Source organism: Lepidothrix coronata, unplaced genomic scaffold (genome assembly GCF_001604755.1).
Source record: "Lepidothrix coronata isolate B3197 unplaced genomic scaffold, Lepidothrix_coronata-1.0 Scaffold96, whole genome shotgun sequence".
Classification (NCBI taxonomy): Eukaryota; Metazoa; Chordata; class Aves; order Passeriformes; family Pipridae; genus Lepidothrix; species Lepidothrix coronata.
In genome coordinates, this window is record NW_016690276.1 from 562285 (window position 1) to 579377 (window position 17093).

General features: G+C 40.4%; 2 protein-coding genes across 2 annotated transcripts in view; one reads left to right on the top strand and one right to left on the bottom strand.

Annotated features, from left to right (window-relative positions):
• The window catches only part of SMARCAD1 (SWI/SNF-related, matrix-associated actin-dependent regulator of chromatin, subfamily a, containing DEAD/H box 1), a 42881-nt gene extending 38847 nt beyond the window's left edge, over nucleotides 1-4034 (top strand). The window contains exons 20-24 of the mRNA XM_017822248.1: nucleotides 124-312; nucleotides 1177-1295; nucleotides 2188-2370; nucleotides 3045-3154; nucleotides 3475-4034. Coding sequence (XP_017677737.1) covers nucleotides 124-312; nucleotides 1177-1295; nucleotides 2188-2370; nucleotides 3045-3154; nucleotides 3475-3536 — 663 coding nt within the window. The 3' untranslated portion in view covers nucleotides 3537-4034. The remainder of the gene's footprint in view (nucleotides 1-123; nucleotides 313-1176; nucleotides 1296-2187; nucleotides 2371-3044; nucleotides 3155-3474) is intronic.
• A 2415-nt stretch (nucleotides 4035-6449) lies between these two features.
• HPGDS (hematopoietic prostaglandin D synthase) overlaps nucleotides 6450-17093 on the bottom strand; it is a 29341-nt gene continuing 18697 nt past the window's right edge. Inside the window, exons 3-6 of the mRNA XM_017822249.1 lie at nucleotides 13522-13614; nucleotides 10867-10976; nucleotides 7600-7698; nucleotides 6450-6950 (exon numbers count right to left, since the gene is read on the bottom strand). Coding sequence (XP_017677738.1) covers nucleotides 6786-6950; nucleotides 7600-7698; nucleotides 10867-10976; nucleotides 13522-13614 — 467 coding nt within the window. The 3' untranslated portion in view covers nucleotides 6450-6785. The remainder of the gene's footprint in view (nucleotides 6951-7599; nucleotides 7699-10866; nucleotides 10977-13521; nucleotides 13615-17093) is intronic.

Below are 17093 nucleotides of genomic sequence, written 5' to 3' on the forward strand. Positions count from 1 at the left end.
CATTTGTCCACATCTTGGTGTGCTACTTTGCTCTTTCAGAAATTCTGGATGTTATTGTGTGTGGTTTTTTCCTTCTCTGGTGAGATTGTGTATTGCATTATTTGCCTTCGTTTTTGCTAACAGGAACCCACACATTGTGATGCTAACCCTGACCTTATCTTCGAAGATATGACAGTAATGACAGATTTTGAGCTGCATTTGCTTTGTAAGCAATATTCCCACATCAGTGACTTCAAGTTAGACATGGATCAGATCTTGGATTCTGGGAAGTTTAGAGCACTGGAACGCATTCTCTCTGACCTTAAAGAAAAGGTATTACAGATGGCTGAAACTTCTTTTCCTCTCCATCTAAAGAGCTGCTCTAAATAGCTAGTTAAATTAATGCCTGTATACACAACCCTTATGCTTTGCTGTGGTGTATAACAATAGGATTTATTGCATGTGCAAAACAATACTTACAGCTTTTAATGTGCAGTCCTGAGTATGCATGTCACTTTAGAGACAACTGAAAAAAGCTTTCCCACTTTTTGCAAATTTCAGAATATTCATCCAAGTTAACTACTTTATCAATAGATGGGATCTTGAGTAATTTTCACACCCCGTGAACTTCACCTTCTTTTAGCAATTGAATAAGATTTTGTTATTTTAGAATAATCACGTATGTGTTAAGCCAGTGTAAAGGTAAGAAGAGGTCCCTGCTTAGAGTCCTGCCCTGAGATTCAAACAAGGTTGTTTTACAAATAAGCATGTACCATAATGCTTGAGAAGATCCTGAGTTTACACAAATGTGTGCTGTATATCTGACTATTTCAGACAAAAGTGTGTTACTGCTCTAAATTATATGGAATATCATTTAAATTTAAGTTTTTAATTAAAATAGTTTATGGATGGAGCGGATCTGTCATTTATGCATTTGATATGTGATTTGCTTGAGTCACCTAAGTACAAAGTAACTAAAATATCACTGCATTGACAAACAGTGGGTTAATGTGGCAGAAATACTGGATATGATATCTTCATGGAAGTCCATCCTGACTTGATGAATTTCAGCTTAGTGTTTCGGTTTGGAAAATAGGGTTTCAGTGAAAGTAAAATCGCTTATTTGCACTAATAAAGAATTTCTGTAGTTCATAGCTGACATGTTCTAAAACTTTTGTTTTGCCTTGTCATTTCCAGGGTGACCGAGTTGTGTTGTTTAGCCAGTTTACTATGATGCTGGATATCTTGGAAGTTTTCCTAAAACACAGACAACATAGATATATCAGGTTGGATGGAAAAACACAGATACCTGATCGGTATGTGACTCTTTTTGCAAAGATGAAACAGTGAATGTGTTTTGGAGAAAGGGAGGTAACCTAAAACCCTTACTTTTCTTTTCCAATGTATAGAAATCTGTGGTCACTGGGCATTGTGGAAGGGCTTTAATGTTCTATTTCAGTTCACTTTAGCAGGGGTGAGGCTGAAAGATGACTTTTAGGTTGTCAGGTTACAATCTTACCCATTGAAATGGAAAGCTTGTGTCTTCAGCAGTTCATGGTGTGTTTGTGTGACAGTATGCCATAACACAAGCTTACCTGTAGCTATTCCTTGGAAGTATAGTATATTTCTGTTACGATAGCCAGATAAACCCCTTTGTTTCTCTAGGACAAACCATTTAGTCTGTCCTTACAGCTGAAAATGTTGCAATGCTTTTCTTGTATTTGAGCTGTGCATGTTTGTTGTTGCAGGAATTCTAAAAAAAAAAAAGAAGTATTTTAGATGATTTTTCTTTCTTTTCAAAAAAATTTGGTTCTTGTTATGGTGTTACTTCCCCCTTACAGCTGATGTCTGTTACTGTCCTTGCAGTTACTACAGAAGACAGTCATGAAGCAAAACTCATCCCTTGCCTCCCCATTTGTTTCATGTACTTCAGTCTTCCCATCCTCCAACTTGCTCTTTGTGTTCTGTGAACATCAAAAATCTTTTTCTAAGCCTTTTTTCATTCCTTGCTATTGATCTGTCACTCAGTATGTTTCTCTGGTCACTGCTGAGGACTGTTGGTACCCTTTTCCCTTCTGTATAACATCTGTACTTTTGACCTGCTGTGCAGTGCCACTGTCCTTTCATCATCCAAACTTCTGTATTCAATTCTGGAGCCACTGTGGTGTTTTTTCCAAGGTCTGATGCAGAGTGTCTTGTGTTCTGCAGGATACATCTAATAGATAATTTCAATACAGATATGGAAATATTTGTATTCCTTCTGTCAACCAAAGCTGGTGGCTTGGGAATTAATCTGACCTCAGCAAATGTTGTTATTCTTCATGACATTGATTGCAACCCCTACAACGATAAGCAAGCGGAAGACCGATGCCATAGAGTAGGTCAGACAAGGTAGGACTCCTTTTAGTTATGCTTGGGTTTTCTTGGAGGCAAACTCTCAAAGGAGGCTAAAAGGACAAAATTTTATGACTAAAAATTCCATTTCAAGCAGAGACTTGTGTAAACTAGCTCTGTGTTTTATGTCAGCGAGGAATTGTAATTGTCTTAGCACATGTAACTGCCAGACCAAATCTTATTTACACTCTCCTCCTTTTTCTAGTTCTCTACAACTCAAATCCTGTAAAATTGTCAAATTTCTGGTACTGGGAACTGTTTCGAGGCAGATCTGAAGTCTTTGGGACTGTTTGGCCAAACTGTTCTCTTCAAGAGACTTCTAAGCTTTTAAGTGCCACCCTATCATAAAGAGTGAAACCACAGAATGTGTTTAATAACAGGTATTTCAGCTGTAATATGGAATTAGGGGGAATTTGACTTGTTTGTATGAATAGAGATTTTTGTGACTGTCCAGACTTTGCAGTGGCTGAGAGTGCAGGAGAAAACTCGTTTTCTGGCAGTACAGGGCACAGTTGTTCCAGAGAGAAAAACTAGGAGCTCTTTGTATTGCCCTTTCATTCGTTCCCTCATCCTTGCTTTAAACCACTGCCAGCAAAGGCATAGCATCCTTCCCTTTTGCACTGATCCAAAGAAAATATAAAAACGGATTTATCCTATTTTGTGGTTTTCAGAGAAGTAAAAGTCATAAAGCTAATCAGTAAGGGGAGTATTGAAGAATCCATGCTCAAAATCAGCCAGCAGAAATTGAAGTTAGAACAGGATATGACTGCAGCAGATGCAGGTAGGTGTCTTGCACGTAATGATGTCCCCTTAAGTAAATTAGGGCTGCTGCAAAATATTATTCTGAAAAAAGAAGGTTCTTGATGCAGACAAGCCTTTTGTTTTTTTTTTTAATGTTAAATTAGAAAGATGTATTTGTGCTGATTATTATTCGATTTGACAGTAAGTGCCCTGTAAGTCTGACCCAGAAATCAGTGAAAAAGTCCTTTAAGCAGAGGATTTTCTTTTTTTTTTTCTTTTTTACAGTCTTGTGGAATGTAGACCTTTGTCTGTTTATGTGAAATATTTCAAGCTCTACTCATATTTGTTTTTATTCCTCAGGAGAAGAAGGAACCATTCCAGCAGATATAGCCACACTATTAAAAGCTTCGTTGGGTCTCTAAAATGTAAATATGTTGTGAAATTCAAGGAAAGGTGATGATGTACCCCAAGGATTCTTACCTTTCTGATGACCAGGAGTTTTATGAACATTTATAACTTTTATAGTTTCTTTATTGTATTCCTCATGGTATTGAAAATTTTTTACACTGATAGCATTCTTAGGATGCTTAAAAACATAAATGGCCCAAATGTGCCAACAGGAGATGCTGAATAAACATTATTTTACAGATCACTTTTCAAAATGGGGACCTAAATAGTAATTGTTTTAACCAATCTGATACAACTTAAGATTTGTCAGTATTTTTGTAATTATTTCTACCTCCAAATATAAATATATATATATATAAAAACTGTCTGTTTCACTGGATTCCATGTGTAGATTTTTTTATATGTGCCTTATTTGACAATGCTCGAGTCTGTTTGTTTCTGCTTGTTTGGGTTCATTTGATGTACCGTACTGGTTTTGTATCAACTTGTTCCAATAAAATTCCATAGATTGACAAAATATTTTCATGGTTGTGGTTATTTAAGGTATGTTGGGGATGATAACTTGCATGTTATAAATCAAATAGAGAGCTTTCACACTTGCTGAAATGTTCCATTTGAACTGACTTGACTTTATCCAGCACTGGTTAATTACTGATGTTTCATTATACTCTAATCACAGTGGTGTTAGTATGTTGATTGTATAAACAGAATTCTTGCCAAATGGAACTTTCCAAATTGTAATTTTTTTTGTCAGTCCTTGTTGTAGATACATGATCTGCACTCTGACAACAAAGTGCTCTAAACACAAAGTTTGTCTTGCTCTCTTCTTGAAGTTTCAATGAATTTCAAGTTCATCTCAGTGAAATGAAGAGCCTCAGGGGTATCAATGATGAGGTGTGCTTCCACCTGAAGTTTATAATTTGCCAGCAAGGATGTGATTTGAGGAGGTAGGAGAGGAGCATGTTCATTGCCCCGGACAGAAACTTTTTTGTTGTTTTTTTTGAACTCGAGTGGTTGATTCAGACTGCTACTTTTTAAAAAGGCAATGAGGGAAGGCAAAGTATGGCGGAGTTCTTACTGCCCCTGCCCTCTGTCAGAGCCTCAGCTGCTCTATGGTCTGTGCAGAGCTCAGCAAATCTGTACCAGGCTGAACCACTCAGAGGATTGCATCTGAGATTCATTCTGGTTTGCAATATAGGTTTGATAGTTACCCCTTTGCTAGATCTGGTTGTCACAGTCAAAAGACACTTGTTTCATCTTTTGAAGGCACTTAAACAGTGTTCTATGAAGAGGGAGGGAAGAGGAGCTGGAGTCTATCATTGCTCAGTTTTTCAGCCTGTCTTTCAGATACTGTGCTAGTGATAAGCCAATGAGGTGATCTGTGAGTTGGGCATGCTTTTCTTTCATTTGGTCAAGGCTGTGGATATTTTTGTGGGTATTTTGTGGGTGGTTTTGGTCAACTGTGCATTATTTCTGCAAATTCAAAATGGATGAAAGATTAAATCCCTTAAAATGTTTTCGAAGTTTGAACTAAACCGCTTGGCTTTTCCTTGAAATACTCTGTGCTGTGCTTTATGTTCCAAAATGCACAGCTGAAATAGAGTGAAGAAATACTTTATTATATGGGAAAGGAGATGGGTAAGAATCAGTTTGTCTGCCATGCTCCTATAATTTCACTGGTTCTCTTGGACTAGATAGTGGGATTTAACAGACAACCACGGGTGTTTAATGCTACAGTTAATGAGGTTGCCTGTTTCCTTCGAGCATGATGCTAACCCAACTCTTAGCCCATTGTATTTGCATATTCTCACCTGTTTGGTTTGAATGTGAATTGAAACAAAATCCCTGCCCTTAGGTTGGTTTTTGTGATGTTTCAGATGTATATGGAATCAGTTAATGTAGTCTGGCTGAGCAGTGGTTACTTCTCAAACAATCATATCTGTAGACCCCCAGGATCAATATCTGTCTTTAAGTGCTATGAAGCTCATATGTGTTTCTGCCTTTTTTAGTTTATTGTAACTATTTCTACCCTCTTTAATTTAGGGTCTCAAGAGATTGTAGAGTCACCACCCTTGGAGTAATCACAAGCTGTGTGGATGCAGTCCTGGGCAGCTGGCTCTAGCTGCTTGAGCAAGGGGTTGGACCAGGTGACCTCCAGAGGTCCCTTCAACCTCAACCATTCTGTGATTCTCTGTCTCTGATTGGGAAAGATGTCCAGAGGGAAAAAAACAAAACCCACCATGATCTGAGGTCAGTTGCTGAAGAAGAGAGAAGATGGGAGCTGAAGAAGGAAAAATCTGTAAAGAGCCAGAACAAAGTGTGCAAGGAATTGCAAAGCAGGTGAAGATGCCACATTGGAATTAGCTAAAGATTGGTTCTTGCTTTCTGTTCTGCCAGTACCTTGCCTGTCTCTGAACTGTTAGTGGTTGGTTGGTGTCACTCATGATTCAATGAAATAATACGAATGGTGGGAGGGAAAAGCAAGCATGAAGAGAAATACTTTCCCAGCAGTGGCCATTTCCAGCCCAGAGGATTGCCCAGATTTGTTGTGGTGTATCTACTTACATCACACAGTGTAGTCCTCGTGCAAGCACTTGTCTCCCCTTGAGTTTGTGTAAACTGCTTGCACTTAGGACCATCCACATTGTCAGGACTTCCACCCACCTTTTCCCTAGTCCTGGAAGAATGAACTCTTCATTTGTTCTAAACCTGGTTGCCACCACTAACCCCCAATTTGTGTCTCCTACTTACTGAAAGAGACACTGAGCTGTTGATTGTTGTTGCAGCAGGTGTGCTTACAGAAAACTGGTGCTGATGTGGGCACCACCTCAGCTGAACAGCTGCTTTTTTGGGTTGTTTTGGAGGTTTTGGTTTTTGGGGTTTTTTTCAGTAGCAGAGCATAAACTTCAAGCTTCTCAAACGCTTTCTATAGTCTCTTGAATTTTATTGACCAAGTGGTCAAAATATTGTTGAGATTGCACTTCTCCAAGAAGGTTTATTCATCTCCATTTGAGAGTGCTAAAACATTAATTGGTTTGATCAAGCACTGTATTAGTAGAGGGGGAATGTGACTGAAACCACACCTCTTCAAAACAGTATTTATTACTCTACCAAATCAGTATTTTAGATTCTCCCCCGGAAAAAGTGGTAGGTTTTGATTTGATGCAGCATACCCATCTGAAGTTAACATAAATGATTCTGGAGTTAATAACTTAGGATGCTTGTCACATTGAAAACTAAACATGTTTTTCTGAACAGCTGATCTACATTACAGTCTTCGGTCTTTTCTGGATCCAGGCTGCAATAGCTGGAAGTGCTTGCACTCTCTCTTTGAGAGCCAAAAGCCTGGGGTATTTGTCTGCCAGGTCAGGTTTACAGGTCAGAAGTGTTGTACTGCACACATCCCAGTAGAAATCGGCCCATGTTACCTAGTGGAAGTAGGAGAAAAAGCAGTAAATTTTCGTTGGTTATCTCAAAACCTGGAACTGCTAGTATTCTCAAAAAACTGCAGAAAAGAAACGTGGATTTATCTGTTTTGCTTAAGTTGTTGATTTGGCTTGTTTTCGGAAGCCCATCATTATAGAGTAGTAATTAGGTTGTAATGCAAGGCTTGACTTCAGTAAATATTGATTAAAATAAAGCTCTTGCTACAAATATTACTAGTATTACAATATTAGTTTTTCCTGTTGAAACTGTGCTGCAGAAAAGTGTTTAAAACAGTTTTGGGTAAAAAAGGATATTATGTTTTTATAGAAGTTGTTTTCATGTTACCTTATAAATTGGTCAGTGATTATAAACAGAATGAGCTTCTGTTCACTAGTACAGAGGCTTTTAAAATGTTTTGTGTCAACGTTCTTATGAACTGGTTTAGAAAATGCAGATCTTAGTCCTGGTTAGCCTCACTTTTGCAATGGTATGGAAAACAATTTTCTCTTTGCAATTGAGCGAGCAATTGTGTGTTGGTAAGAATAAAGAGTTAAATGTGTGGGAGAGTTGTTTCATGGGCTGGCATGAAACAGAAATTCAATTACTTTCTGGCAACCTGATTGGAATGAGAGAAACAAAAATTATACTTACAGAATTCCCTACCAGCCAGTTTTTATCCCCTAAGAATGTATCCAAGTCTTTCAGTAACTCAGGTGCTTTGTTGGTGAGGATGTCATCAAATGCTTTTTTCTGGAGGAAGAACAAAACACAGAGATGTAAGCACAGCAGCTGACAAAACTGAATATTGGGGGGGTGGGGTATTTGTGAAAAAGGAAGCTGAAATGTGAAAGATTAAAGTTGGATGCCCAAAACATGGCATTCATGGCTCACTGAGCCATGACTTAAAGCCTATTGCTCCTTTAATGAAAACCTGAGAGCTCCTCAATGCTGAGACATGATGTCTGGGGTGATGCTGCTCCTTTTTCTGTACTAACAGTCACCCAACCATGGCAAGGCAGGAGCCCTGCCATAGATTTGGGAAGAATCCAGCTGCAAAATATATTCCCAATGTCTCACAGTCATTTTTGGGGGACTCTTGAATGTCATATTTTCTAGTGTAGAGAGTTTCAAATTTCGAGAATTCCTTAAGCTCAGTCTTTCCATGCTGTCAATCAGATGCTGATCAGTTACCTGTTCTTACCAGCCCATCTCATGTGAGATGTGGAACCTGGGTTTTCAGCTCTTACTCGGGTTTATCTTTGAACTTTAATGTTCAGGTTATTCTGCTTTTTATTGTCTCTGCAACAATAAGATTTGAGGTGGCTGACGTGTTTTTAAAGGATGAAGTATGGATCAAAGGACTCAGGCCTTAGTATGTGCATGTTAATGGCTGAAGCATGAGGTTATGTACGGTGGTGGTTCTCTGCTAGCTGTTCAACCATAGCAGAAAGTTTTAAGGCTGCTTTTAAAGGGTTAAACTGTTTCCTTTGGAGAGGGAAACTGTTTCTGGTTTTCTCTTCTCACTTGCTGGGAAACAAGAGTGCAGACTGTTGTGATCATCTGGTCAACCCATGTGGCACAGTTCGTGCAGTTAATGTGCTTGGCCTAATTTTGGAGGAGCATACTCAGGCTTGGTTAAATAAGGATTGGTGTACAGGCATGGAATTATTTCTATAGCTTTGAAATTCAGGTTAATGAAAAAAAGAATAAAATTTAGAAGAGGCAGAAACCTAAATGCAGGCTGAAATAAAAATGGTTTTTCTACAGACACCAGTGAAAACTTGACAGAATTTTCTGCTGTCTGTTAAGAACTTAGTAACTGGATGAGGTGACTACAAATATCACCCACAAGTTTGCAGTCCAGAAATCTCATGTCTGTACTCTGTGCTGCAGTATTTCCTTTCTTTTAGGTAAGTCATCCTTCACCCCACCCTTCCACCCCACAAAGAAAACCCTAAACTGTTATGTGATAGTGGTGGTAATGACCTCCCCCAACTACAGGAGTACACAGTCAAGCTGAGAAGCTGGTGAGGATAAGACCAGGATCCCCCTTCTGGGGTGGCACAACCTTTTCGTCTCAGCCCTGGAGCTCTGCAGCGGTGCTTGACAAAGCTGTGGCAACGCCAGCTGTGTTTCTGGGGAATGTAAGGTGAAGGGAGGCTGTGTCTGGAACCAAGGGAGCTTCCATGGGCAGCTTCCACCTCTGCTCCCTATACCTTGCTTTAATTTCTCTTTGCTGCTGTCTAGATAGCATAGCACATCCTTTCACCTTTCTCTGAGGGATTTGTGTTCCTGTAAGCACTTGTCAGGCCTGGGGAGGTGTTCTGACTTTATTTAGTAAGGGTAAATGACCTAAATCTGGCCTGGCGAGACCGTGAGACGCCACTTCTGCCACAAGGTGGTGGCAGTGGACCTGAGAAGAGAGAGGGAGAACAGCCATCAGGGAGAAAAATATTGGGAGAGTCCAGCAAAGTAAATTTCTTGATCATCCTTGGCCCCAGCACACAACCTTGCATGTATACGTGCGTACAGGCAGATAGGGGTTGCCTGCCAACTCTCTTCCCTTTTAAATTAATCACTGGTGACATGATCTGGGTCTTTGATTTGGAGAAGTGCTTGAGTACGAGCTGGGACACACGCAGGCATTACCACAGGCGTTTGTTTCCCCGTGGAGGAGCAGCAGTGCTGTGGGAGTAGTGCTGCTTCTACACTAGCACGTGAGCAATAGTGTGGCTGTTCCAAAATGATTAAAATGCATGATTCATCTTATCCTGCCCAAAGTAGGAAACTTCAGGAAATCCTGACAAAATGTAATTAATTCATGCTGTTAAATACTAAACCTCTAAACACACTTTCAGATTTTCTTCTACTAGATTTCAGAGCATTTTCTTTTTTTTTTTTTTACGTATTTATTAATTATTGGTTTGGGGCAACATTATGTACTCCGTGCTTTCTGTAATACCATACCCTAGTTGATCTGCGTTACCTTTAAGTACATGGAAGGTGACTGCACTGGTAGGTAATTCATGGTGAGATCTGTTGTTACACTACCACTTCCCTAAAAAGGTCAGGTCATCTGCTTGGGTCAGAGCTGTGTGGAGCCATTGTAACATCTGAGTTGACTCATCCACCACTCTCTTCCCCCAGCATGCAGCTGATCTGCGCGCTTTCCTTTGGGGTTCTGATGAGAGGCACTGGACTAATGCCAAAAAAAGCCCCAAATGCTGTAAGGCATGCCCATGACTGTGTGTTAAAATAGCCATGGCAGTGTGTTAGCCTGCTGTCAGTATTTGCAGGAGCATTGCCAAGGGCTGAGGTGGGCCATGGCAGTCTGAAGAGGACAGCTGCAGTGACAGTGAGGGATGTGCCACCTCCCCTGTTAAGCAGCACCCACTCTCCTACACTGTTCTGGGCACTGAAAAGCAGTTGTCCTGGCAACTGATGTTATGGAAGACTGACACTGATTGAAAACCAGGAAGATATCAAAATGCAGAAGTGCTAAAAGGTGGGATGGGGCTGTGAGTTAGCAGAAAGAGAAAGATTTGAGCCTAGGTGGTTTGCGACAAGAGCGAGGCCTCGCACAGTGCCAGCTGGAGTGGAAGTGTCCCGGCTTTCCCCTTTTGAAGAGCAGTTTCGTGTACACACATGTGGTATCCTTGATTCAAGGTGAACCAGTGAGAGGCAGATCATGATGGCCTCCTTTCCACCAAGGATGGAAAAAGTCTGGTGAAACAGGACAGGGAAGAGAGCAGGCAGCTTTGTCTGCATTAGCCTCTAGGAAGAACCAGGGAGCTCCTCCAGCTCATCTTTGCTGAGGTGAGGTGATGGACCCAGTGGCTGACACGCCTCAGTGTCTCCAGAGGAGATGATCAGTCATGGCTTATGTGCTATCTTTGTTTAAATTAGTGATTGTCTTACTCTCACATCCTGGTTTTTCTCTGCCCAAGGGAACAGTGTCATGAAGTCATCTATGGTGTCCACAATGGCATCAGCTAGTGCCTGCTCCACAGGCGTCTGACCTGCCAGACCTGTGGGAAGCAAGCATATAAAGGGAGTTTAAGAACAGTGTCAGCAGGAACTTTTCATACCCCAGGTAAACTCTGAATATTTTCATAAAAATACCTATTCTCCAAGATTTTTTTTTATGCTAACAGCATGGATTTGACTCCTTGCATCCAGGTGCAATCTCATCTACCTTCGCTTTTTTTCTTCTCCAGCTTCATACAGCCATCTGATGTAGTGAGTTGTACTTTCCATCACCTGAGCCCACAGCCTAAATATTGTTTCTTTATCCTCTCTGCTTTCCACCATCCCAGCATATTCAGTGAGGGTCCGCACAAATTCCTGTCCACTAATCTTACCCCATCCAAGATTTCAATGTCATTCTCCATCTCATGGTCTTTTCATTTTGATCAATGCATTCTTCGAAGCATCTATGAAAGTCTGCTTCTCTTTCCCTCTACCCTGCCCATTCAGCCCCATTGAGAACATTCTCATGACATTCCATTTCCTTTTAATTATTTCATTGTAATCAGGTACCTTAGATATACTTCATCTTGTTTACAAATTGCTTTTCTCCCCTGTTGTCCTTTGGCTTTCCTGCAGTTCTCTTAATGCTTTTTTCCCCCCTCACTTTCATTTCACAGATGTGCATTCATGCTTTCACCTCTGCAGGTTCAGGTCATCCTTCTCTTCCTCTCTGTTCTTTAAGCCTCACCTGGAAGCTCTGCTTCCCACAAACTGTACACCTTTCCTCTGCCAAGTCATCTCCCTTACTGAAACTCTACTTTTGAAGGTGAGGGGTGTGCCTCTTCTTTTGGGAATCAAGTTCTGGGAACCTTCAATTAAGAGTTGTTGGTGATGGGTACCTAAAAATGTCGTTTCTTAAAGTATCAGTGACATGTATGCAAACTTAATGGCAGAACTAGCAAGTTTTGACTATGATGTTGAAAATATATTTTTCCCCTTCTATGCTTGTTTTTTTTTCTGTTGTAGCTGACAGCATGACTAACACTGAAAAGAGAACAGCACGGTCTGAGTGTGCTCCAGATCCCAAGCCTTTGTATCCAATGCAAGTCGATGGAAAAGGTGTCAGGGGAATGTGGAAGTCAGAACTTCAGACTGCATAAGGAGCACAGCTCCAGCCTCCCAGCAGGAGACAGGGAGGAAGGAAGCATGGGTGAGAGGCAGGCTTTCTCATTGTTTTTCATTACCAAGTGGACTCTCATCATTCTCTTCTCTTGCAAGGAGTAGATTGTATCAAGGCTGAAGGAAATTGGCAGGAACACAGTACTGCAGACATGCTTGAAAATATGTTGTGCTATTGCCTAGAAGAATAATGCTCTGAACTAAAAAATGTGAGGTATTTTGAAAGGCAGGTTACCTCCCTTTGCTCAGAGTGTGAAAAAAGTAGGATAGTACTTGCTACCCAGCACCCCTCTTCAATCTGCTGACATTCAGCATACCATGGGCACGTCTGCCTTCAAGCCAGACTAAATTTGCAGATGGTTTTGAATGAGAGCTTGCTGACCTAAAGCAAAGCTTGGCTACTCTCTTTGATTACTTGCGTTACTAAGTCTTATATCACTTTATCTAACTGGTTGAGTGCTTCCATAGCATGTAGGTATTTAAAGATGCAAGTGATGTCACCATCTGGTCTAATCTCTCTGCCAGCTCAGAATTGTTCCCTAAATCTGCTTCAGAGTGCTCTGCCTGCTGTGATAATCTCTAATGCTTCCAAAACCTCCTTCTCCTGGTCATCTCTCTGGTTAACCTGGCAGCTCAAAGTTTAACTTCAGGGGAAACTGCCCTGAGAGCCTTAGGGAGGCCACAGGTATGCACTTTCTGTCATGCAGTGGCAGGTGAATAAAGTTTATTGGCTGGAGAAGTCACCCCAAACTCCAGGCACTGTATCCAGAGTGGAAACTCAATCAGACATGGGAGAGATTATTTCTGAGTTTTCCTTTGGGCATACACACTTAGAGTGCAAATTCAGAGCTCAAACACATGACTTCAGCTCTGAAAGTCATAGCATTTCACACTAGAGGTTGTTACTTTGAACCTTTTTTTGGTCTCCTTTTTTACTTTCTACATGACATCTGAGTGACTCTAAACCCTGTTGTACAGCACCCTAGTGGGTGTGCCTTGCTCCATTTCTTCTTTCTGATCTTGGAACGGCAGGGATCGTAGCCTGAGATCTCATCAGGATTGGCACAGCAGTTCCAACCCAGTGAGCCCGGTTGTCACCAAATTGCGGTAAGGAAGGCTGCTGAAAGTGGCCATGCCACCACACAGTGCTCCTCAGTGCTTTTTTGAGTGGCAGCTCTGATAGCATCCTGTGTGGTACACTGCATTCCTGTGGTCAGCACTTGGTGCTGGCAAACTGCAGATACCACAATGGGCTGATAACTATGAGCTGTTTGTACCTGGAAAAAGCACCAGTACCATGACTGCCATGCTGGTGTTGACTTCTGCGTGGTTGGGCTTGCCAAGTTGTTGATTTGTTTTTATTTTCACTACTGATGTATTTTTTTTTTCTGAGCATTAAAGAAAGAAAATAGTTGAATATCTTACCTGATTCTCTGGCAAGGTATCTTGCCATTGCCAGGCTCTGGTGAATAATAACTCCATCTACTTCCAGAATAGGGAGTTTGCCAAACGGGATAGCTTGGAGGAGAAAGTAAAAAAGGAAAAAAAAACAACCAAAAGTTAAATCATAGCCATTAACAGTGGGAGTCTTTGACAGCTGCACTTTTACCACTCGGAGGGTATGCATTGTTATAGCACTTAACAGTTTCACAGTGCTTCTGTAGGGAAATACATGGACTAAAAATAAAAAAGTAAGGGGTAAGGATGTAAACCAGATTGCAGTGTATGAAGGCAGCTATAGCAAAGAAACCAGGCATTGCATTTCCTATGCCCTAGCCTTGTGCTGAAGAGGCTGAATGGGCTCCTATGCTCCCAGAATTCTTTATGTAGGGAAATTTTTCAGAGGAATATTAGTTTTTCCTTCCCTGCTTTTCCCCCCACCCCAAGAAGAGTGACCACCAAGGTTAAGTAAATTAATACTGAAGACTTTGTAGTGCAGGATCCAGCTGGAGCATGAAGTAAGAGATTGGGTAAAGACTACCAGGTGCTTTTTGATTTTCACTTGTTTTAAATCCAGAAGCAGTGATTCAGGGAAGCATCTGCATTTCTGAACTTACATTGTGATGAGACATTTCATTTGACAGTCATCACTGAGACTACTATATCTTTCACACTGAACTGCAAATGCTAAGAAGGTAGTCAAATTTATTTGACTTGGCTTGCATTCAAAAAAATTTCCATCAGTTGTGAGGAAGAAGCCTCCAGACTTCAAATATAGGTAAAGAAAAACTAAGCAGATGTCATGGATATCTGTGAGACAGTTTGAGATAAACAATCAACCTTATTTTTCAGTTATTAATTTAGTAGTTATGTAAAAACTTGGAATTCTGTTTTGCTATGTTTTGGAGAAACTGCTGGCATGATATCAAATGGGGCTGGAACCTTGGAGCAAAGATTAATCTGGGAAAAAATGGTTGTGTTTAGGGCAGTGAGAATCTGCTTGTGGGAACCTGGTGCTATTCACTGCAGGAACTGTAAGTCTCTGCATCTCAAAGGATGCTATTTTATAAATTCCAAGTATGTGACTGCAAGTGCTGATCATAACTAAGTGGTTTGTACCTGATTTTCATCTGGATTCCACTTCATGTAAATAAGATCTATATTCACCTTAAGAATTCATTGTGATGTAAAATGGTGGTAGTGAAAAAGTGAAAACATTGACTATTGGAAACATGCAAGGTGCTTTCAAACCCAGGAGAACTGCCTGTACGGGACAGCTGGAATGACACCTCCATTCCATGAGGATTTTTAGTTCTTAGTGAAAGGGGCAAAATAGTGAAACCTCATGCATTAGTAACTGTTTATCAAGGCAACTGCATAAATGATGAACACTGCCACGTGGCTCTGTGGTTTAGCATGCAGTATGTGAATCACATTAGGTACGGGATCTTAGATGTTAAATCTGTATCTGCAAAATGAATTTGGCAGTTGCACAAGACATACGGGACTTCTCTGTGCCTTTTTTTTTTTTTTCTTTACTGCATCTGAACACAGTACTCATGATACCTTTTTTTTTTTCCTAAGTTCAGCACACTAGGAAGCCAGTATAAATTTTGATGGTGATGACTAGCAGAAGCAAGAGAGCTCAATGAGCGTTAGCTGCTGCCCCCAGGGAGAAAGATTGCTCTGCTAGCTGTTATTAAAACAGTAATAAACTTGTTGCATAGAAGACTTCGTATGTTTATTTTCTGGAGTGCAACACGATCCTGGCGAGTCTATGTTTTGTTTCATTGAGAATCTAAAGAGGAAAGGATGCACCTCTTAATGTTTAACTGAAAAGCTCTCTGGCTGTGAAAATGAGAAGAGCCTTGGTGCTGCACTGTGGATTAATTGTGCAGAGTGCCCTGAGCATCGCTGCCTCCAAAGCAAGAGATGTGTAATAATGTTTGCTTTTGCAGGATACCAGCACATCTATCAGGCAGGCACAAGTAAAGGAATGAGAGTGTGTGTGACCCTTGGACATGCCAGCGTGGGAGCCACCTTCAGATCCCCCCAGACCACACGGGGGCTGTACAATAGTGCGTGGCAACAGATTACAGGTAACTGCACAAGTGCAGCCAGCTCAGGAGCAATATCAGCCACCCCTGAAGGAGTTAATCAGCCTGTTTTGGAGGCCCCAGGAGGAGTGCCATGGAGCTGATGCAGTTTTGGTCAGGTCAGTATGACTAAGCCAGTCTCTGTAGCAATAACTGTCAAAACACGCTGATCGCTACTCAGGTTGGGAAATGGTGATTGCTTCATCTAGAAACCAAACAGACCATTTTCTGCTGTGTTTACATACAGGGGAAGTCTAAAAGTCCTGGCTTTGACTGATGTTTCACTTTGTGGGTCAGTACAAGAAAAATGGTTTCTATGGATATCTTTTTTTTTTTTTTTTTAAGAAACCCTTGGTTGCAGGGGAGGCGTCTTTCTGACACTTGAGGAACATGGATTATGGTGTCAAAATCAGCTGGATGGTAGTCATTTCTCATATTCTGTTTCTCAGGGATCTGGTAATTTCTGAATTCAAGGGAATTGCTATTCATTCCTTGAAAATATGAGTAATGCCTACAGAGGTCTTCCTCCTCAGTGCTGAGCTATTTTCATTAAGACTTGGTTATTCTTCCCTGAAAAAGAAACTGAGTTTGCAATTGAAAATGTACAAATATAGCTTTGTTTTGTGTACATACACTTTCCTGATGCATAATGCAATTCTAAAATTAATAAATGAGAGCAGATTTTATTGCACATTGTCCCTCAAGCCTTAAATATCCAAAGGATTTATGCTTTGATTCATAATGAGACTTGGGGAGTTTTTGTTAGGAGGCAGCATATCTATTGCCATAGTAGATGTTCCTTCCTTTCTTATGCTATTTAATTTTTTTCTTAAAAAGAACGGGTAAAAAAATTATGATTTGAAAATAAACAGATTTTTTTTCTTGCTGATAGAGTGTATATGATTTACACTGACTTTTGTTGATGATTGAGTTAATAAGTTGTAAATGAGTGCAATTCTGAGAGGTCTGAAGAAAGTACCCTTGTGATTTTTTTCATTTTAAAAATCTGTTGTTTCTTCTTGTGTGCAGGGTATGCTATTCTTGAACACCAGAAAGTACGGCAGATATTCAGGCAGTTTTACAGCTGAAGAAAATAACAAGGAAAAGTCAAGGGACAGAAAATATTTATAGTACATATCCTCAATATCTGAGTAGATACAATGGCTTATAAAGTTGCATTTTCGGTCTGGAAAAATTTAGGGAAAAAAACAACTTTGCATTTGAAACATTATTATCGAAAATACATGGAATCACCAAAATTTTTAGGAACCCACAGTATTTTTTTGCTTTTGTAACTTAAAAGAATAACTTCCTATATTGATAAACTCATAGCAAACCCAGGAGATTTTTTTGTATATATAAGTTTGGCTGTTGTGGGCAGGAATGCATTCCCTGTGAAAATTGGAATCTTCCTTTTCCAACTAGAGAAGGAGATGGATTTGTGTCACACAGTTCATCTTA